General features: G+C 49.3%; 1 protein-coding gene across 1 annotated transcript in view; it reads left to right on the top strand.

Annotated features, from left to right (window-relative positions):
• LOC121287228 (enhancer of filamentation 1-like) overlaps positions 1-20,466 on the top strand; it is a 317,894-nt gene that overhangs the window by 285,014 nt on the left and 12,414 nt on the right. Inside the window, exon 3 of the mRNA XM_041204916.1 lies at positions 15,650-15,763. Coding sequence (XP_041060850.1) covers positions 15,650-15,763 — 114 coding nt within the window. The remainder of the gene's footprint in view (positions 1-15,649; positions 15,764-20,466) is intronic.

Here is a 20,466-nt window from a genome sequence, read left to right as displayed (position 1 = left end):
TCACTCACTCACAGACTCGATCACTCCCTCACACACTCACTCCCTCACACACTCACTCCCTCACACACTCACTCCCTCACACACACACTTCCTCACTCAGACTCACCCCCTCACACAGACTCACTCCCTCACACAGATTAACTCACTCACAGACTCGCTCACTCACATAGACTCGTTCACTCACTCACACAGACTCGCTCACTCACTCAGAGACTCACACACTCACTCAGACTCACTCATTCACATAGACTCGCTCACTCACACAGACTCACTCACACAAACTCACTCACATAGACTCGCTCACTCACTCACATAGACTCGCTCACTCACTCACGTAGACTCGCTCACTCACTCACATAGACTCGCTCACTCACATAGATTTGATCGCTCACTCAGTCACATAGACTCGCTCACTCACTCACAGACTCGCTCATTTACTCACAGACTCACTCATTCAGTCACTCAGACACACTCACATTGACTCGCTCACTCACACAGACTCACTCACACAAACTCACTCACTCACTCACATAGACTCGCTCACTCACTCACATAGACTCGCTCACTCACTCACGTTGACTCGCTCACTCACTCACATAGACTCGCTCACTCACATAGATTTGATCGCTCACTCAGTCACATAGACTCGCTCACTCACTCACAGACTCGCTCATTTACTCACAGACTCACTCATTCAGTCACTCAGACACACTCACGTTGACTCGCTCACTCACACAGACTCTCTCACATCGACTCACTCACTCACATAGACTCGCTCACCCTCATAGACTTGCTCACTCACTCACATAGACTCACTCACTCACTCACACATACTCACTCACTCACACAGACTCGCTCACTCACTCACAGACTCGATCACTCCCTCACACACTCACTCCCTCACACACTCACTCCCTCACACACTCACTCCCTCACACACTCACTCCCTCACACACACACTTCCTCACACAGACTCACTCCCTCACACAGACTCACTCCCTCACTCAGACTCACCCCCTCACACAGACTCACTCCCTCACACAAATTAACTCACTCACAGTCTCGCTCACTCACATAGACTCGTTCACTCACTCACACAGACTCGCTCACTCACTCAGAGACTCACTCACTCTCTCACACACTCGCTCACTCACATAGACTCACACACTCACTCAGACTCACTCATTCACATAGACTCGCTCACTCACACAGACTCACTCACACAAACTCACTCACTCACTCACATAGACTCGCTCACTCACTCATATAGATTCGCTCACTCACACAGACTCCCTCACTCACACACAGAATCGCTCACTCACACAGACTTGCTCACTCACTCACATAGACTCACTCACTCACACAGACTCGCTCACTCACTCACATAGACTCACTCACTCACAGACTCGCTCTCTCTCTCACACAGACTCGCTCACTCACTCACACAGACTCGCTCACTCTCTCACACAGACTCGCTCACTCACTCATATAGATTTGCTTACTCACACAAACTCACACTCTCACTCACATAGACTCGCTCACTCACTCACATAGACTCGCTCACTCACTCACCTAGATTCGCTCACTCACTCACACAGAATCGCTCACTCACTCAGACTCGCTCACTCACTCACATGGATTCACTCACTCACTCACACAGACTCGCTCACTCAAAGAGACTCGCTCACTCACACAGAATCACTCACACAAACTCACTCACTCACTCACATTGACTCGCTCACTCACTCACATAGACTCGCTCACTCACTTACATAGATTTGCTCACTCACTCACACAGACTCCCTCACTCACACACAGAATCGCTTACTCACACAGACTTGCTCACTCACTCACATAGATTCGCTCACTCACTCACATAGACTTGCTCACTCACTCACGTTGACTCGCTCACTGACTCACACAGACTCGCTCACTGACTCACACAGACTTGCTCACTCTCTCACACAGACTCGCTCACTCTCTCACACAGACTCGCTCACTCTCTCACAGACTCGATCACTCACTCACACAGACTCACTCACTCACTCACACAGACTCACTAACTCACTCACAGACTTTCTCATTTACTCACAGACTCGCTCACTCTCACTCAGACTCACTCACGTTGACTCGCTCACTCACACAGACTTGCTCACTCACACAGACTCACTCACATAGACTCACTCACTCACATAGACTCGCTCACTCACTCATATAGATTTGCATACTCACTCACACAAACTCACTCTCTCACTCACATAGACTTGCTCACTCACTCACGTAGTTTCGCTCACTCACTCACACAGACTCACTCACTCAAGGAGACTCGCTCACTCACATAGACTCACTCACTCACAAAGACTCGCTCACTCACTCACGTAGACTCGCTCGCTCACTGACTCACAGACTCGCTCACTGACTCACACAGACTTGCTCACTCTCTCACACAGACTCGCTCACTCTCTCACACAGACTCGCTCACTCTCTCACAGACTCGATCACTCACTCACACAGACTCACTCACTCACTCACACAGACTCACTAACTCACTCACAGACTTTCTCATTTACTCACAGACTCGCTCACTCTCACTCAGACTCACTCACGTTGACTCGCTCACTCACACAGACTTGCTCACTCACACAGACTCACTCACATAGACTCACTCACTCACATAGACTCGCTCACTCACTCATATAGATTTGCATACTCACTCACACAAACTCACTCTCTCACTCACATAGACTTGCTCACTCACTCACGTAGTTTCGCTCACTCACTCACACAGACTCACTCACTCAAGGAGACTCGCTCACTCACATAGACTCACTCACTCACAAAGACTCGCTCACTCACTCACGTAGACTCGCTCGCTCACTGACTCACAGACTCGCTCACTCTCTCACACAGACTCGCTCACTCACTCACACAGTCTCACTCATTCACTCACAGACTCGCTAACTCACAGACTCACTCACTCAGTAACTCAGACACACTCACGTTGACTCGCTCACTCACACAGACTCACTCACATAGACTCGCTCACCCTCATAGACTTGCTCACTCACTCATATAGATTCGCTTACTCACTCACACAAACTCACTCACTCACATAGACTCGCTCACAAACTCACATAGACTCGCTCACTCACTCACATAAATTCGCTCACTCACTCACCTAGATTCGCTCACTCACATAGACTCGCTCACTCACACAGACTCGCTCACTCACACAGAATCGCTCACTCACACAGACTCGCTCACTCACTCACACAGACTCGCTCACTCACTCACACAGACTCGCTCACTCACTCACACAGACTCACTCACTCACACAGACTCGCTCACTCACTCACACAGACTCACTCACTCACACAGACTCGCTCACTCACTCACAGACTCGCTCATTTACTCACAGACTCGCTCACTCTGTTACTCAGCCTCACTCACGTTGACTCGCTCACACGCAGACTTGCTCACTCACATAGACTCACTCACATAGACTCACTCACTCACATAGACTCGCTCACTCACCCATATAGATTTGCTTACTCACACAAACTCACTCTCTCACTCACATAGACTCGCTCACTCACTCACACAGACTCGCTCAGTCACTCACATAGATTCGCTCACACACTCACGTAGACTCACTCACTCACTCACATAGACTCGCTCGCTTTCAGACTCTCAGACTCGCTCACTCTCTCACATAGGATCGCTCACTCTCTCACACAGACTCGCTCACTCACTCACACAGACTCGCTCACTCTCTCACACACTCGTTCACTCACTCACGTAGACTCGCTCGCTCTCTCACACAGACTCGCTCACTCTCTCACACACACTCGCTACTCACTCACACAGACTCGCTCACTCACTCACACAGTCTCGCTCACTCACTCATAGACTCGCTCATTTGCTCACAGACTCACTCACTCAGTCACTCAGAGACAGTCACGTTGACTCGCTCACTCACACAGACTTGCTCACTCACACAGACTCACTCACATAGACTCGCTCACCCTCATAGACTAGCTCACTCACTCATATAGATTCGCTTACTCTCTCACATAGACTTGCTCACTCACAGACTCGCTCCCTCACTCACACAGAATCGCTCACTCACACAGACTCGCTCACTCACTCACACAGACTCACTCACTCACAGACTCACTCCCTCACACAGACTCACTCCCTTACTCAGACTTACCCCCTCACACAGACTCATTCCCTCACACAGACTCACTCCCTCACACAGACTCACTCCTTCACACAGATTATCTCACTCACAGACTCGCTCACTCACATAGACTCGTTCACTCACTCACATAGACTCCTTCGCTCACTCACACAGACTCACTCACTCACAGACTCACTCCCTCACACAGACTCACTCCCTTACTCAGACTTACCCCCTCACACAGACTCATTCCCTCACACAGACTCACTCCCTCACACAGACTCACTCCTTCACACAGATTATCTCACTCACAGACTCGCTCACTCACATAGACTCGTTCACTCACTCACATAGACTCGTTTGCTCACTCACACAGACTCGCTCACTCACTCAGAGACTAGCTCACTCACACACTCGTTCACTCACATAGACTCTCTCACTCACTCACTCAGACTCACTCACTCACATAGACTCGCTCAATCACACAGACTCACTCACGCAAACTCACTCACTCACTCACATAGACTCGCTCACTCACTCACATAGATTCGCTCACTCACTCACACAGACTCCCTCACTCACACACAAAATCGCTCACTCACACAGACTTGCTCACTCACTCACATAGACTCACTCACTCACACAGACTCGCTCACTCACTCACAGACTCGCTCATTTACTCACAGACTCGCTCACTCTGTCACTCAGACTCATTCACGTTGACTCGCTCACACACACAGACTTGCTCACTCACACAGACTTGCTCACTCACACAGACTCACTCACTTACATGGACTCGCTCACTCACTCCTGTACGTTTGCTTAGTCACTCACACAAACTCACTCTCTCACTCACATAGACTCGCTCACACACTCACATAGACTCACTCCCTCACTCACATAGACTCGCTCACTCACTCACCTAGATTCGCTCACTCACTCACACAGAATCGCTCACTCACACAGACTCGCTCAGTCAATCATGTAGATTCGCTCACTCACTCACGTAGACTTGCTCACTCACTCACATAGACTCGCTCACTCACTCACACAGACTCACTCACTCACGCAGTCTCTCTCACTCACAGACTCACTCACTCACCCGCACTCACTTACGCAGACTCACTCACTCAGCCAGACTCACTCACTCACCCAGACTCCCTCATTCACCCAGACTCACTCACTCACATAGATTCGCTCACTCACGAACCCAAACTCACTCACTCACACAGACTCACTCACTCACGCAGACTCACTCACATAGGCACACTCTCACGCAGACACACTCACTTACGGAGACTCACTCACTCACAGACTTACGCACTCACTCAGACTCACTCACTCACTCATATAGACTCGCTCACTCACTCACAGATTCGCACACTCACTCACACAGACTCACTCACTCACACAGACTCACTCACTTACACAGACTCACTCTCACTCACACAGACTCGCTCACTCACTCACACAGACTTGCTCACTCACTCACGTAGACTCACTCACTCACGTAGACTCGCTCACTCACACATAGACTTGCTCACTCACACGTAGACTCGCTCACTCACTCACGTAGACTCGCTCACTCACTCACGTAGACTCGCTCACTCACACATAGACTCGCTCACTCACTCACACAGACTCGCTCACTCACTCATCTAGACTCGCTCACTCACTCACGTAGACTCGCTCACACACTCATGTAGACTCGCTCGCTCACTGACTCACAGATTCGCTCACTCTCTCACACAATCTCGCTCACTCACTCACGTAGACTCGCTCGCTCACTGACTCACACAGACTCGCTCACTCACGTAGAGTCACTCACTCACTCACACAGACTCGCTCACTGACTCACACAGACTCGCTCGCTCTCTCACACAGACTCGCTCATTCACTCACAGAGACTCGCTCATTCACTCACAGAGACTCGCTCATTCACTCAGACTCGCTCATTCACTCACAGACTCGCTCATTCACTCACAGACTCGCTCATTCACTCAGACTCGCTCATTCACTCAGACTCGCTCATTCACTCAGACTTGCTCATTCACTCCCAGACTCGCTCATTCACATAGACTCGAACACTCACTCTCAGACTCACTCACTCACCCAGACTCACTCACACAGACTCGCTCACTCACTCACACAGACTTGTACACTCACACAGACTCGCTCACTCACACAGACTTGCTCGCTCACTCACACAGACTCGCTCACTCACACAGACTCGCTCACTCACTCACACAGAATCGCACACTCACTCACAGAGACTCGCTCACTCTCTCACGCTCACTCTTTCAGACTCGCTCACTCACATAGACTCGCTCACTCACACAGACTCACTCACTCACACAGACTCACTCACTCACACAGACTCACTCACTCACACAGACTCACTTCACTCACACAGACTCACTCACTCACACACAAACTCACTCACTCACATAGACTCGCTCACTCACTCAGATTCGCTCACTGACACACAGATTCGCTCACTGACTCACACAGAATCGCTCACTCATGCACATAGACCCGCTCAGTCACTCATAGATTCGCTCACTCATTCACACACTCGCTCACTCAAATAGACTCACTCACTCACGTAGACTCGCTCACTCACTCACATAGACTCGCTCGCTCACTGACTCACACAGACACGCTCACTCTCTCACACAGGCTTGCTCACTCTCTCACACAGACTCACTCACTCACTTACACAGACTCGCTCACTCACTCACACAGACTCGCTCATTCACTCACACGGACTCGCTCACTCACTCACAGCCTCGCTAACTCACTCACACGGACTCGCTCAGTCACACGGACTCGCTCACTCACTCACAGACTCGCTCATTCACTCACAGACTCGCTCATTCACATAGACTCGAACATTCACTCACACAGACTCGCTCACTCACACAGACTCACTCCCTCACACAGACTCACTCACTCACATCGACTCGCTCACTCACACAGACTTGCTCGTTCACTCTCTCACAGACTCGCTCACTTACACAGACTCGCTCACTCACTCACACAGACTCGCTCACTCTCTCACACAGACTCGCTCATTCACTCACACGGACTCGCTCACTCACTCACAGACTCGGTCATTCACATAGACTTGAACATTCACTCACACAGACTCGCTCACTCACACAGACTTACTCCCTCACAGAGACTCACTCCCTCACTCAGACTCACTCCCTCACTCAGACTCACTCCCTCACTCAGACTCGACTCCCTCACACAGACTCACTCCCTCACACCAACTCACTCCCTCACACAGATTAACTCACTCACAGACTCGCTCACTCACATAGACTCGCTCATTCACTCACACAGACTCGCTCACTCACACAGACTCACTCCCTCACACAGACTCACTCCCTCACACAGACTCACTCCCTCACACAGATTAACTCACTCAGACTCGCTCACTCACACAGATTCCCTCACACACTCACAGACTCGTCACTCACATAGATTCGCTCACTCACTCACTCAGACTCACTCACTCACATCGACTCGCTCACTCACACAGACTTGCTCACTCACTCACACAGACTTGCTCGTTCACTCTCTCACAGACTCGCTCACTCACATAGACTCGATCACTCACACAGGCTTGCTCATTCACTCACACAGACTCACTCACTCACATAAATTCGCTCACTCACTCACACCGACTCGCTCACTCACTCACGTAGACTCTCTCACTCTCTCATAGACTCGCTCACTCACTGACATAGACTCGCTCACTCACTGACATAGACTCGCTCACTCACTGATATAGACTCGCTCACTCACTCACGTAGACTCGCTCACTCACTCACCTAGACTCACTCATTCACGCATATTCACTCAATCACTGACACAGACTCACTGACACACACAGCTTCACTCATTCATTCACTCACACAGACTCGTTCACTAACATAGATTCGTTCACTCACTCACGTAGACTCGCTCACTCACTCACCCAGGCTCACTCACTCACTCACCCAGACTCACACTCACTCACACAGGCTCACTCACTCACGCAGACTTACTCACTCACGCAGACTCGCTCACTTACGCAGACTCACTCACTCACTGACTTACTCACTCACCCACACTCACTCACTCACACAGACTCACTCACATAGGCACACTCTCACGCTGACACACTCACTCACTTACACAGACTCACTCACTCACAGACTCACTTACTCACCCACACTCACTGAAGCATACTCACTCACTCTCAGCCTCACTCACTCACACAGACTCACTCACTCTCTCACAGACTAGCTCACTCACTCACACAGACTCGCTCACTCACTCACATAGACTCGCTCACTCACATAGACTCGCTCAAACAGACTCGCTCACTCTCTCACACAGACTCGCTCACTCACTCACAAAGACTCACTCACTCACACAGACTCGCTCACTCACTCACACAGACTCACTCACTCACACAAACCCACAGACTCGCTCACTCACTCACACAGACTCACTCACTCACTCACACAGACTCGCTCACTCACTCATAGAGACTCGCTCACTCTCTCACACTCACTCTCTCACAGACTCGCTCACTCACACAGACTCGCTCACTCACTCACATAGACTCGCTCACTCACTGACACAAACTCACTCACTCACTCACATAGACTCGCTCACTCACTCAGATTCGCTCACTGACTCACACAGATTCGCTCACTGACTCACACAGAATCGCTCACTCATGCACATAGACTCGCTCAGTCACTCATAGGTTCGCTCATTCACTCACACACTCGCTCACTCAAATAGACTCACTCACTCACGTAGACTCGCTCGCTCACTGACTCACACAGACTCGCTCACTCTCTCACACAGATTTGCTCACTCTCTCACACAGACTCGATCACTCACTTACACAGACTCGCTCACTCACTCACACAGACTCGCTCACTCTCTCACACAGACTCGCTCACTCACTCACATGGACTCGCTCACTCACTCACAGACTCGCTCACTCACTCACACGGACTCGCTCAGTCACTCACAGACTCGCACACTCAGTCACACAGACTCGCTCAGTCACTCACAGACTCGCACACTCACTCACACCGACTCGCTCACTCTCTCACAGACTCGTCACTCACATAGATTCGCTCACTCACTCACTCAGACTCACTCACTTACATAGACTCGCGCACTCACACAGAATTGCTCACTCACTCACACAGACTTGCTCATTCACTCACACAGACTCATTCACTCTCTCACAGACTCACTCTCATAGACTCGGTCACTCACTTACTCAGACTCACTCACTCACATAGACTCGCTCACTCACACAGACTCACTCACACAAACTCACTCACATAGATTCGCTCACTCATTCACACTGACTCCCTCACTCACACACCGAATCGCTCACTCACACAGACTTGCTCACTCACTCACATAGACTCACTCACTCACACAGACTCGCTCACTCTCTCACACAGACTCGCTCACTTACTCAGACTCACTCACTCACATAGACTCGCTCACTCACTCACAGACTCGCTCACTCATTCACACAGACTCATTCATTCACTCACACAGACTCGCTCACTCACACACAAACTCGTTCACTCACTCACACAAACCCACAGACTCACTGACTCACTCACAGACTCGCTCACTCACTCACAGACTCGCTCACTCATTCACACAGACTCGTTCACTCACTCACATAGAATCGAACACTCATTCTCAGGCTCACTCACTCACCCGGACTCACTCACTCACCGGACTCACTCACTCACCCGGACTCACTCACGCACACAGACTCACCGCCTCACACAGACTCACAGCCTCACACGGACACACCGCCTCACACAGACTCACTCCCTCACTCAGACTCACTCCCTCACACAGACTCACTCCCTCACACAGACTCACTCCCTCACACGCACTCACTCCCTCACAAGCACTCACTCCCTCACACGCACTCACTCCCTCACTCAGACTCACTCCCTCACACAGACTCGCTCACTCACCCAGACTCACTCACTCACAGACTCGGTCACTCACTCACAGACTCGGTCACTCACTCACAGACTGGCTCACTGACATAGACTGGCTCACTCACACAGACTGGCTCACTCACACAGACTCGCTCACTGACTCACACAGACTCGCTCACTGACTCACACAGACTCGCTCACTCACTCACAGAGACTCGCTCACTCACGCTCACTCTCTCACAGACTCGCACACTCACATAGACTCGCTCACTCACACAGACTCACTCACTCACACAGACTCACTCACTCACACAAACTCACTCACTCACTCACACAGACTCGCTCACTCAGATTCGCTCACTGACACACACAGATTCGCTCACTCATGCACATAGACTCGCTCAGTCACTCACACACTCGCTCACTCAAATACTCACTCATTCACGTAGACTCGCTCACTCACTCACATAGACTCGCTCGCTCACTGACTCACACAGACTCGCTCACTCTCTCACACAGACTCGATCACTCACTTACACAGACTCGTTCACTCTCTCACACAGACTCGCTCACTCTCTCACACAGACTCGCTCACTCACTCAGACGGACTCGCTCACTCACTCGCAGACTCGCTCATTCACTCACAGACTCGCTCACTCACACAGACTCGCTCACTCACACAGACTCACTCCCTCACACTGACTCACTCCCTCACTCAGACTCACTCCCTTACTCAGACTTGACTCCCTCACACAGACTCACTCCCTCACACCAACTCACTCCCTCACACAGATTAACTCACTCACAGACTCGCTCACGCACATAGACTCGCTCATTCACTCACACAGACTCGCTCACTCACACAGACTTACTCCCTCACACAGATTAACTCACTCACAGACTTGCTCACTCACACAGACTCGCTCACACACTCACAGACTCGTCACTCACATAGATTCGCTCACTCACTCACTCAGACTCACTCACTCACATATACTCGCTCACTCACACAGACTTGCTCACTCACTCACACAGACTTGCTCACTCACTCACACAGACTCGTTCACTCTCTCACAGACTCGCTCACTTACATAGACTCGCTCACTCACTCACTCACATAGACTCGATCACTCACACAGGCTTGCTCATTCACTCACACAGGCTCACTCACTCACATAGACTCGCTCACTCACTCACATAGATTCGCTCACGCACTCACACCGACTCGCTCACTCACTCACGTAGACTCTCTCACTCTCTCATAGACTCGCTCACTCACTCACATAGACTCGCTCACTCACTCACATAGACTCGCTCACTCACTCACGTAGACTCGCTCACTCACTCACCTAGACTCACTCATTCACGCATATTCACTCAATCACTGACACAGACTCACTGACACACACAGCTTCACTCACTCACTCACACAGACTCGTTCACTAACATAGATTCGTTCACTCACTCACGTAGACTCGCTCACTCACTCACCCAGACTCACACTCACTCACACAGGCTCACTCACTCACACAGGCTCACTCACTCATGCAGGCTCACTCACTCGCTCACAGACTCGCTCACTCACACAGACTTGCTCACTCACTCACATAGACTCGAACACTCTCTTTCAGACTCACTCACTCACCCGGACTCACTCACTCACCCGGACTCACTCACTCACCCGGACTCACCGCCTCACACAGACTCACCGCCTCACACAGACTCACCGCCTCACACAGACTCACCGCCTCACACAGACTCACTTCCTCCTTCGGACCCAATCCCTCACTCTGACTCACTGACTCACAGAGAATCAATTCCTCACTTGGACTCACTCCCTCACACAGACTCACTCCCTCACTCGGACTCACTCCCTCACACAGACTCACTCCCTCACACGCACTCACTCCCTCACTCGGACTCGCTCCCTCATTCGGACTCCCTCACTCACTCGGACTCCCCCACTCACTCGGACTCCCTCACTCAGTCACACTCCCTCACCCAGACTCACAGACTCACTCACTCACCCAGACTCACTCACTCACAGACTTGCGCACTCACTCATAGACTCGGTCACTCACTCACAGACTGGCTCACTTACATAGACTGGCTCACTCACACAGACTCACTCACTCACTCACACAGACTCACTCACTCACTCACACAGACTCGCTCACTCCCTCACACAGACTCACTCCCTCACACAGACTCACTCCTTCACCCAGATTAACTCTCACACAGACTCGCTCACTCACATAAACACGTTCACTCACTCACACAGACTCGCTCACTCACACAGACTTGCTCACTCACTCACACAGACTCACTCCCACACATAGATTAACTCACTCACAGACTTGCTCACTCACATAGACTCGCTCATTCACTCACATGGACTCGCTCACTCACACACTCACTCTCTCACACAGACTCATTCCCTCACTCAGACTCAATCCCTCACTCAGACTCACTCCCTCACACAGACTCACTCCCTCACACAGATTAACTCACTCGCAGACTCGCTCACTCACTCACAGACTCGCACACTTACACACACTCGCTCACTCTCTCACAGACTCATCACTCACATAGACTCGCTCACTCACTCACTCAGACTCACTCACTCACATAGACTTGCTCACTCACAGATTTGTTCACTCACTCACACAGACTTGCTCATTCACTCACACAGACTCGTTCACTCTCTCACAGACTCGGTCACTCACATAGACTCGCTCACTCACTCAGACTCACTCACTCACATAGACTCGCTTACTCACACAGACTTGCTCACTCACACAGATTTGCTCGCTCATTCACTCACACAGACTCTCACTCACATAGACTCGCTCACTCACTCACATAGATTCGCTCACTCACTCACACCGACTCGCTCACTCACTCACGTAGACTCTCTCACTCTCTCATAGACTCGCTCACTCACTGATATTGACTCACTCACTCACGTAGACTCACTCACTCACTCACCCAGACTCACTCACTCACTCACACAGACTCACTCACTCACCCAGACTCACTCACTCACGCATATTCACTCAATCACTCACACAGACTCACTGACGCACACAGCTTCACTCACTCACTCACACAGACTCGCTCACTCACTCACACAGACTCGTTCACTCACATAGACTCATTCTCTCACTCACATAGACTCGTTCACTCACTCACGTAGACTCGCTCATTCACTCACCCAGACTCACTCACTCACTCACACATGCTCACTCACTCACGCAGACTCGCTCACTCACGCGGACTCACTCACATAGGCACACTCTCACGCAGACACACTCACTCACTTACGCAGACTCACTCACTCACAGACTTACTTACTCACCCACACTCATTCACTTACGCAGACTGACACTCACAGACTTACTCACTTACCCACACTCACTCACTCACACAGACTCACTCACATAGGCACACTCTCACGCAGACACACTCACTCACTTACGCAGACTCACTCACTCACAGACTCGCTCACTCACCCACACTCACTGAAGCATACTCACTCACTCACTCTCAGCCTCACTCACTCACACAGACTCACTTTCTCACAGACTCGCTCACTCACTCACTCAGACTCACTCACTCACACAGACTCGCTCACTCACTCAAATAGACTCGCTCACTCACACAGATTCGCTCACTCACATAGACTCGGTCACACAGACTCGCTCACTCTCTCACACAGACTCGCTCACTCACACAGACTCGCTCACTCTCTCACACAGACTCACTCACACATAGACAGACTCGCTCACTCACACACAGACTCGCTCACTCACTCACAGACTCAATCACTCTCAAAGAATCACTCGCTCACACAGACTCATTTCCTCAGTCACTCACTCCCTCACTCGGACTCACTCCCTCACACAGACTTCCCTGGCCCAGGAAGTAGCGACATTTTACCCCTGATGAGGAAAGCAGGACGCTGTGAAGGTGCCACGATTTGCTTCCCCATTCAGCCCTCTTGAATTCTCCAGTTACCCTGAGCGGGTGTCGAGGGGGGCGCTGTTGCTGCAACTACTGTTCCTTAGGACCTACCAGCCACTCGCCATCTTGAACCCTGTGCTACTCTGGGGGCTGGCACCAGGGCGAGAGGGCAAGAGAGAGACCAGCATGGTCAAAGGTGGAAAACAAAAACAGAATTACCTGGAAAAACTCAGCAGATCTGGCAGCATCGGCGGAGAAGAAAAGAGTTGACGTTTCGAGTCCTCATGACCCTTCGACAGAACTTGAGTTCGAGTCCAAGAAAGAGTTGAAATATAAGCTGGTTTAAGGTGTGTGTGTGGGGGGGGGGGGGGTGCGGAGAGAGAGAGAGAGAGAGAAGTGGATGGGGGGGGTGTGGTTGTAGGGACAAACAAGCAGTGATATATAGAAGCAGATCATCAAAAGATGTCAACAACAATAGAACAAAACAACACATAGGTGTTAAAGTTGGTGATATTATCTAAACAAATGTGCTAATTAAGAATGGATGGTAGGGCACTCAAGGTATAGCTCTAGTGGGGGAGAGCATTTTATGATAATATCACCAACTTTAACACCTATGTGTTCTTTTGTTCTATTGTTGTTGACATCTTTTGATGATCTGCTTCTATCACTGCTTGTTTGTCCCTACAACCACACACCCCCTCCACTTCTCTCTCTCTGTCTCTCCGCCGCCCCCCCACACACCTTAAACCAGCTTATATTTCAACTCTTTCTTGGACTCGAACTCAAGTTCTGTCGAAGGGTCATGAGGACTCGAAACGTCAACTCTTTTCTTCTCCGCCGATGCTGCCAGACCTGCTGAGTTTTTCCAGGTAATTCTGTTTTTGTTTTGGATTTCCAGCATCCGCAGTTTTTTTTGTCTTTATCTCTATGGTCAAAGGTGGTGCAGGAATGCACCACAGCCATTCAATTTCCCTCAGCTCACTGCTCCTCCAATCACACTGTCTCTCTCCCACATTTGCTGGTCACTGGTGAGCCTATCAGCACCTCACACGGGAGAGAACTGGCCTGTGATTGGAGGAGCAACTCCTTGCAGCTCTGTCACTTCCACTTGCCTGTATTTTGAACAGGCCGGTTAGAGAGGCATGGTGGGCCAGATTGTGGCCCATTGGCCTTATGTTGGACAACCTTGGTGTAGAGGCTTTTACTCATCAGTGTTATATTTAGCCATGGTTATAGTCATTGCCTATAAAATCATTGATGTGACATTTTGGAAAAGGGTTGTATGATTTACTTATACAACAATGTACTTTGACATAATGCCAGGCATACCGTGTAGCGTGGTGAGTGTAGAAAGGATGATGGGAGACCCTTTTCTCAGGACCCCATCACCCCAACACTGAAACAAATACAGGCATAACTGTGTCAACTCTCATCTCCAGTTACACAGATTGTACGAGTAATGTATTTGCCTGTATTTCATGTCAACAATGGTTTATTTTTTTATCTGTAGGTGTCTACGCTTCCCAGAATGGGTCAGGCATCCACCCTTAGCTCAATGTCAGGACCTTATGCTGATGCGTATGATATCCCACCATCCCGTGTTCCTGGAATCCAGAGCAGTCAGGTATTGTAAAGAAATCCTACATGGACTACATAGGGTTACATAAGATATACAGCATAGAAAAAGGCCATTCAGCCCAACCAGCACATACTGGTGTTTATGCCCCACTCAAGCCTCCTCCCATCTTCCCTCATCTAAACCAACCATTGTAGCCATCTATTTATTTCTCCCTCATATACTTGTTGAGTTTCCCTTAAACACATTGACACTATTCAGTTCAAGCGCTACCTGTGGTATGAGTTCCACATTCTCACCATTCTTTGGGTGAAGAAGTTTCATCTGAATTCCCTATTTGATTTATTGGTGACTATCTTATCTCGATGGCCACCAGTTATGCTCTGCCCCACAAGAGGAAACATTCTCCCTGTAGCCACTCAATCAAAACCTTTCATAATTTTAAAGACCTCTATTACATCACCCCTCGGCTGACTTTTTTCAAGAGAAGCAATCCAGCCTGTCAATCTTTTCCTGATAGGTATACCCCGTATTCCTGATATCCTGATTGTGTTTAGGTGACACACCTTGGATATACAGACTGGGTAAAATGTTTTCGATGTTAAGAACATATATGAATTTGAAGGATGGCTCTGGGTTATAAACCAGAAGTTGTACAAACAACAGGTGATCCTCAATTATTTTTCTGAAGGCGCTGACTTTTGCTGTGTTTGAATCTACTGGTTGTCACTGATCTCTTATCCCTTACCCAAATGACCATTCTTTAGTCTTTTACCAGGAATTCACTGTGGTAGCATCACAGTGGACTCCAATCTTGATCTCATTCAAATGTATGTGGTGTCCAGCAAGGAGCATTGGATAACGATCAGTAATTGTTGAGTTTTCCACTCCCAGGCATGCGGCACCTTGTGATCACAGCTAATTTAATGCAGTTTGGGGATCAAAGTCCTTGAATGGTTAAACTCTTGGGGCGTTAACACTGCTTAGTATTGAACAAAATCAAACTAAAGCCAAGCAGAGTGGAGCGTAGCAAGCACAAAGACACAATTGATAAACAGCTCATTTGAGAAACAGATTTAAATTTATGGAAATCTCTTCCAATTAACGTTTGAATCTTATTAGTTCTAAACAGTTTTCTGATCTCAGTGCTCAACCTCTTGTACAGATAATTTATGCACATTCTTGAACTTGACATTTCTCAAGGGTTTGACTTCAGTCAATTTATTGTCAATGGTATTTGTGTTTGTCAGAGGGCAGTGTCTCCAACTTTTCGCAAAGTGAGGCCCAGGCTAGCTGCCGCCATTGGGATGAGGAACAGGAGGTAGGAGGCATCATGGGGAATGAGGGTTACATGAGGAGGACAGCCACCCTGGAGGTGGCCTAGGGGAGGTCGCCTCATGAGCTGATCACTCAGTACACGGTGTGGAGAAGGGAGGGGAGATAAGAAAACTTGCAGAACTTAGGAAAGCTGGTTGTTCCACAGACCATCTGCTCCAGCACTCCTGCCTCTCAGTCAGAAGGTCATAGGTTCAAGTCCCACTAACAACTAACAAATACAATGATAAAGATTGGGCCCCTTGTGGGGTGGGAGAGGGGAAACCCAGGACAGTGGAGTGGAAAGGTAACCAAGGGCAGTAGGGAGGGGTGACTGTTGGATGGGAAGGGGGTAACTGAGAGGACCAGCAGGGGAAAGTGAGGGCTGGGAAGAGGGGTAACTGAGGGTGGGGGGTATAATTGAGGGAGGAGGTGAAGAGGTAACAGGACAGGAGGGAGGCAACTGAGGATGGGGAGAAGAGTAACCCCGGTTCGGGAAACTGAAGGGGGAGTGAGGTGCAACTGAGGGTGGGATGGGGGGCAACTGAGGCCAGGAAAGAGGAGTAAGTGAGGATGGGGAGAGGGGTAACGGGGTGGGGAAGTGGGATAACTGAAGTTGGAGAGAGTGGTAACCGTGGGTGGGGAGAGAAGTAACTGAGGGTAAAGAGAAATAACCAAGGGTGGGGGAGAGGGGTAACCGAGAGCTGTGAGAGGGGTAACTAAAGCTGGGGAGAGGAGTAACTCAGGGAAAGACAGAGGTATCTGAGAATGAGAGAGGTGTTTGTGGAAGAGGGGAACCAGAGGTGGGAGGAGCTCAATTCCACCAGTACCTAATGGTAACTCACTGAAATTGAACTGATAACTCTCTGTATAATAACAGTAATATTTCCATTTGCATATGGACTGTCATTATCCGGGAAATGGCGGAGGATGATCCTTTGAATGTGGAGGCTGGTGGGGTGATAAGTGTGGACAAGGGGGACCCTATCATGTTTCTGGGAGGGAGGAGAAGGCGTGAGGCCATTTCCGCCAACTCCAGCATGATGCCACCACCAAACACATCTTCCCTTCACAACACCAAACACACCCCCGCCCCCAGCAGCATTCCGTAGTAATCGTTCCCTCCGAGAGACACTGGTCCACTCCTCCATCACCCCCTACTCCTCAACCCCCATGTATGGCACCTCCCCATGCCCACACAAAAGATGCAACACCTGCCCCTTCACTTCCTCTCTCCTCACCGTCCAAGGGCTCAAACACTCCTTTCAAATGAAGCAGCATTTCACTTGCATTTCCCCCAACTTAGTAGCATTTGTTACTCCCATTGCGGTCTCCTCTACATTGGAGAGACCAAATGCAGACTGGGCGACCGCTTTTCAGAACACCTGCGGTCTGTCCGCAAGAATGACCCAAGCCTCCCTGTCGCTTGCCATTTTAACACTCCACCCTGCTCTTTTGCCCACATGTCTGTCCTTGGCTTGCTGCATTGAAGCCCAACGCAAACTGGAGGAACAACACCTCATCTTCTGACTAGGCACTTTACAGCCTTCCGGACTGAATATTGAATTCAACAACTTTAAATCTTGAACTCCCTCCTCCATCCCCACCCCCTTTCCGTTTCTTCCCCCTTCCTTTTGTTTTTTCCAATAATTTATATAGATTTTTTTTCCCACCTATTTCCATTATTTTTAAATCTATATCTTTTATGCCCTGTTAGCCTTTCCACCCCACCCCCACTAGAGCTGTACCTTGTGTGTCCTGCCATCCATTCTTAATTAGCACATTCGTTTAGATAATATCACCACCTTCAACACCTCTTTGTTCTTCTCTCTGTGACATCTTTTGATTATTTGCTCCTATCACTGCTTGCTTGTCCCTACAACCACACCCCCCTCCAACTTCTCCTCCCCCCCCCCACCCCGGTCCACCTTAAACCAGCTTATATTTCACCCCTCTCCTAATATTCACTTAGTTCTGTGGAAGGGTCATGAGGACTCGAAATGTCAACTCTCTTCTCCGCCGATGCTGCCAGACCTGCTGAGTTTTTCCAAGTATTTGTGTTTTTGTTTTGGATTTCCAGCATCCGCAGTTTTTTGTTTTTATCTTATTATTGCTGCTGATATTCACCCTGTAATTGGACTCTGAATTTCCCTGCACTACACTGGGTCAATGAGTCAATGCCACTTTTAACAAGTCTCACTCTCTCCCTCTCGAGGATAGTGGGGATCATTCATGGGGCACTGCAGAAATTTCCCCATATGCAATCTGACTATACCAGTTAGCAAAAAAACATTCTTTAGGCTGACGGTGAGTAAAGATATTCAATGACACAAGAACTAATAACAACAACTTATATAGCACTTAAACGTAATGAAGCATCCAAGGTGCTTCACACGGGCATTATAAAACAAAATTTGACACTGAACCACTTGAAATGTTAAGGATGTTGATCAAAAGCTTGGTCAAAGAGGTGGGTTTTAAAGAGTTTCTTAAAGGAAGAGGGGGAGATAGAGGCTTAGGGAAAGGATTCTAGAGCTTGGGCCATGGCAGCTGAAGGGACTGCTGCCAATAATGGAGCGATTAAAATCAAGGATGTTCAAAAGCCCAGAATTGGAGCAACATGAAGATTTTGGGGAGTTGTGGGTCTGGAGGAGATACAGAGATATGGCTGGGCTGGGTCAGGGAAGAATTTGAAAATATGGATGAGAATTTTAAAACAAAGACATTGCTTAATCAGGAGCCAGTGTAGGTAAGTGAGCATAAGCAATATGGCTGAATAGGACTTGCTGTAAGGGCACAGGCAGCAGATGACCTCATTTGTATTAGGTAAGTGCAATACCTTTGCATTGCTTGGTTGTGTAGACAGCTCATCTTTACACGGTTAAAACACTGGAGCCTTCTACCAAGCGCCATCAGCACTGTTTCAAGAGGTTCATCACCTACACAGGACCATTAGGGATGTTCACTAATATCACCCTGGCAGCATCCTGAAGCAAAATGTACGTTTGAAAAAATAATTATGAAACCATATCAATCAGAGTGGGAAAGTCCAAAATTATTTCTGAAGTGATGGAGGTGCTATAATGAGGAAACACTTTTTTATGCAGTGTGCGGTTAAGCCTGGAATGCACTGCCTGAGAGTGTGGCGGAGGCATGTTCAATTGTGGCATTCAAGAGGGAATTGGATCGTTATCTATAAAGGAAAAAAATGCAGGGCAATGGGAGAAAGTGGGGGAATGGCACTAGGTAAATTGCTCATATGGAGAGCCAATAGACACGATGGGTTGAATGGCCTCCTTCTGTGCTGAAACAATTCAGTGATTCTGTGAACTGGGTTTGGGGAAGTTTCAGTGTTCAGGTTACTACCCAGTGCCCCCTGCTGGAAATGCATGCTATGGTCCCTGGATAAGGCTTCAGCAGCTTTTTGCTGTCTTTAC

The sequence above is a fragment of the Carcharodon carcharias genome, chromosome 14 (assembly GCF_017639515.1).
Source record: "Carcharodon carcharias isolate sCarCar2 chromosome 14, sCarCar2.pri, whole genome shotgun sequence".
Lineage (NCBI taxonomy): Eukaryota > Metazoa > Chordata > Chondrichthyes > Lamniformes > Lamnidae > Carcharodon > Carcharodon carcharias.
Note: the sequence above shows the minus strand (reverse complement) of the source record. Positions and strands in the feature narration are given on the sequence as shown.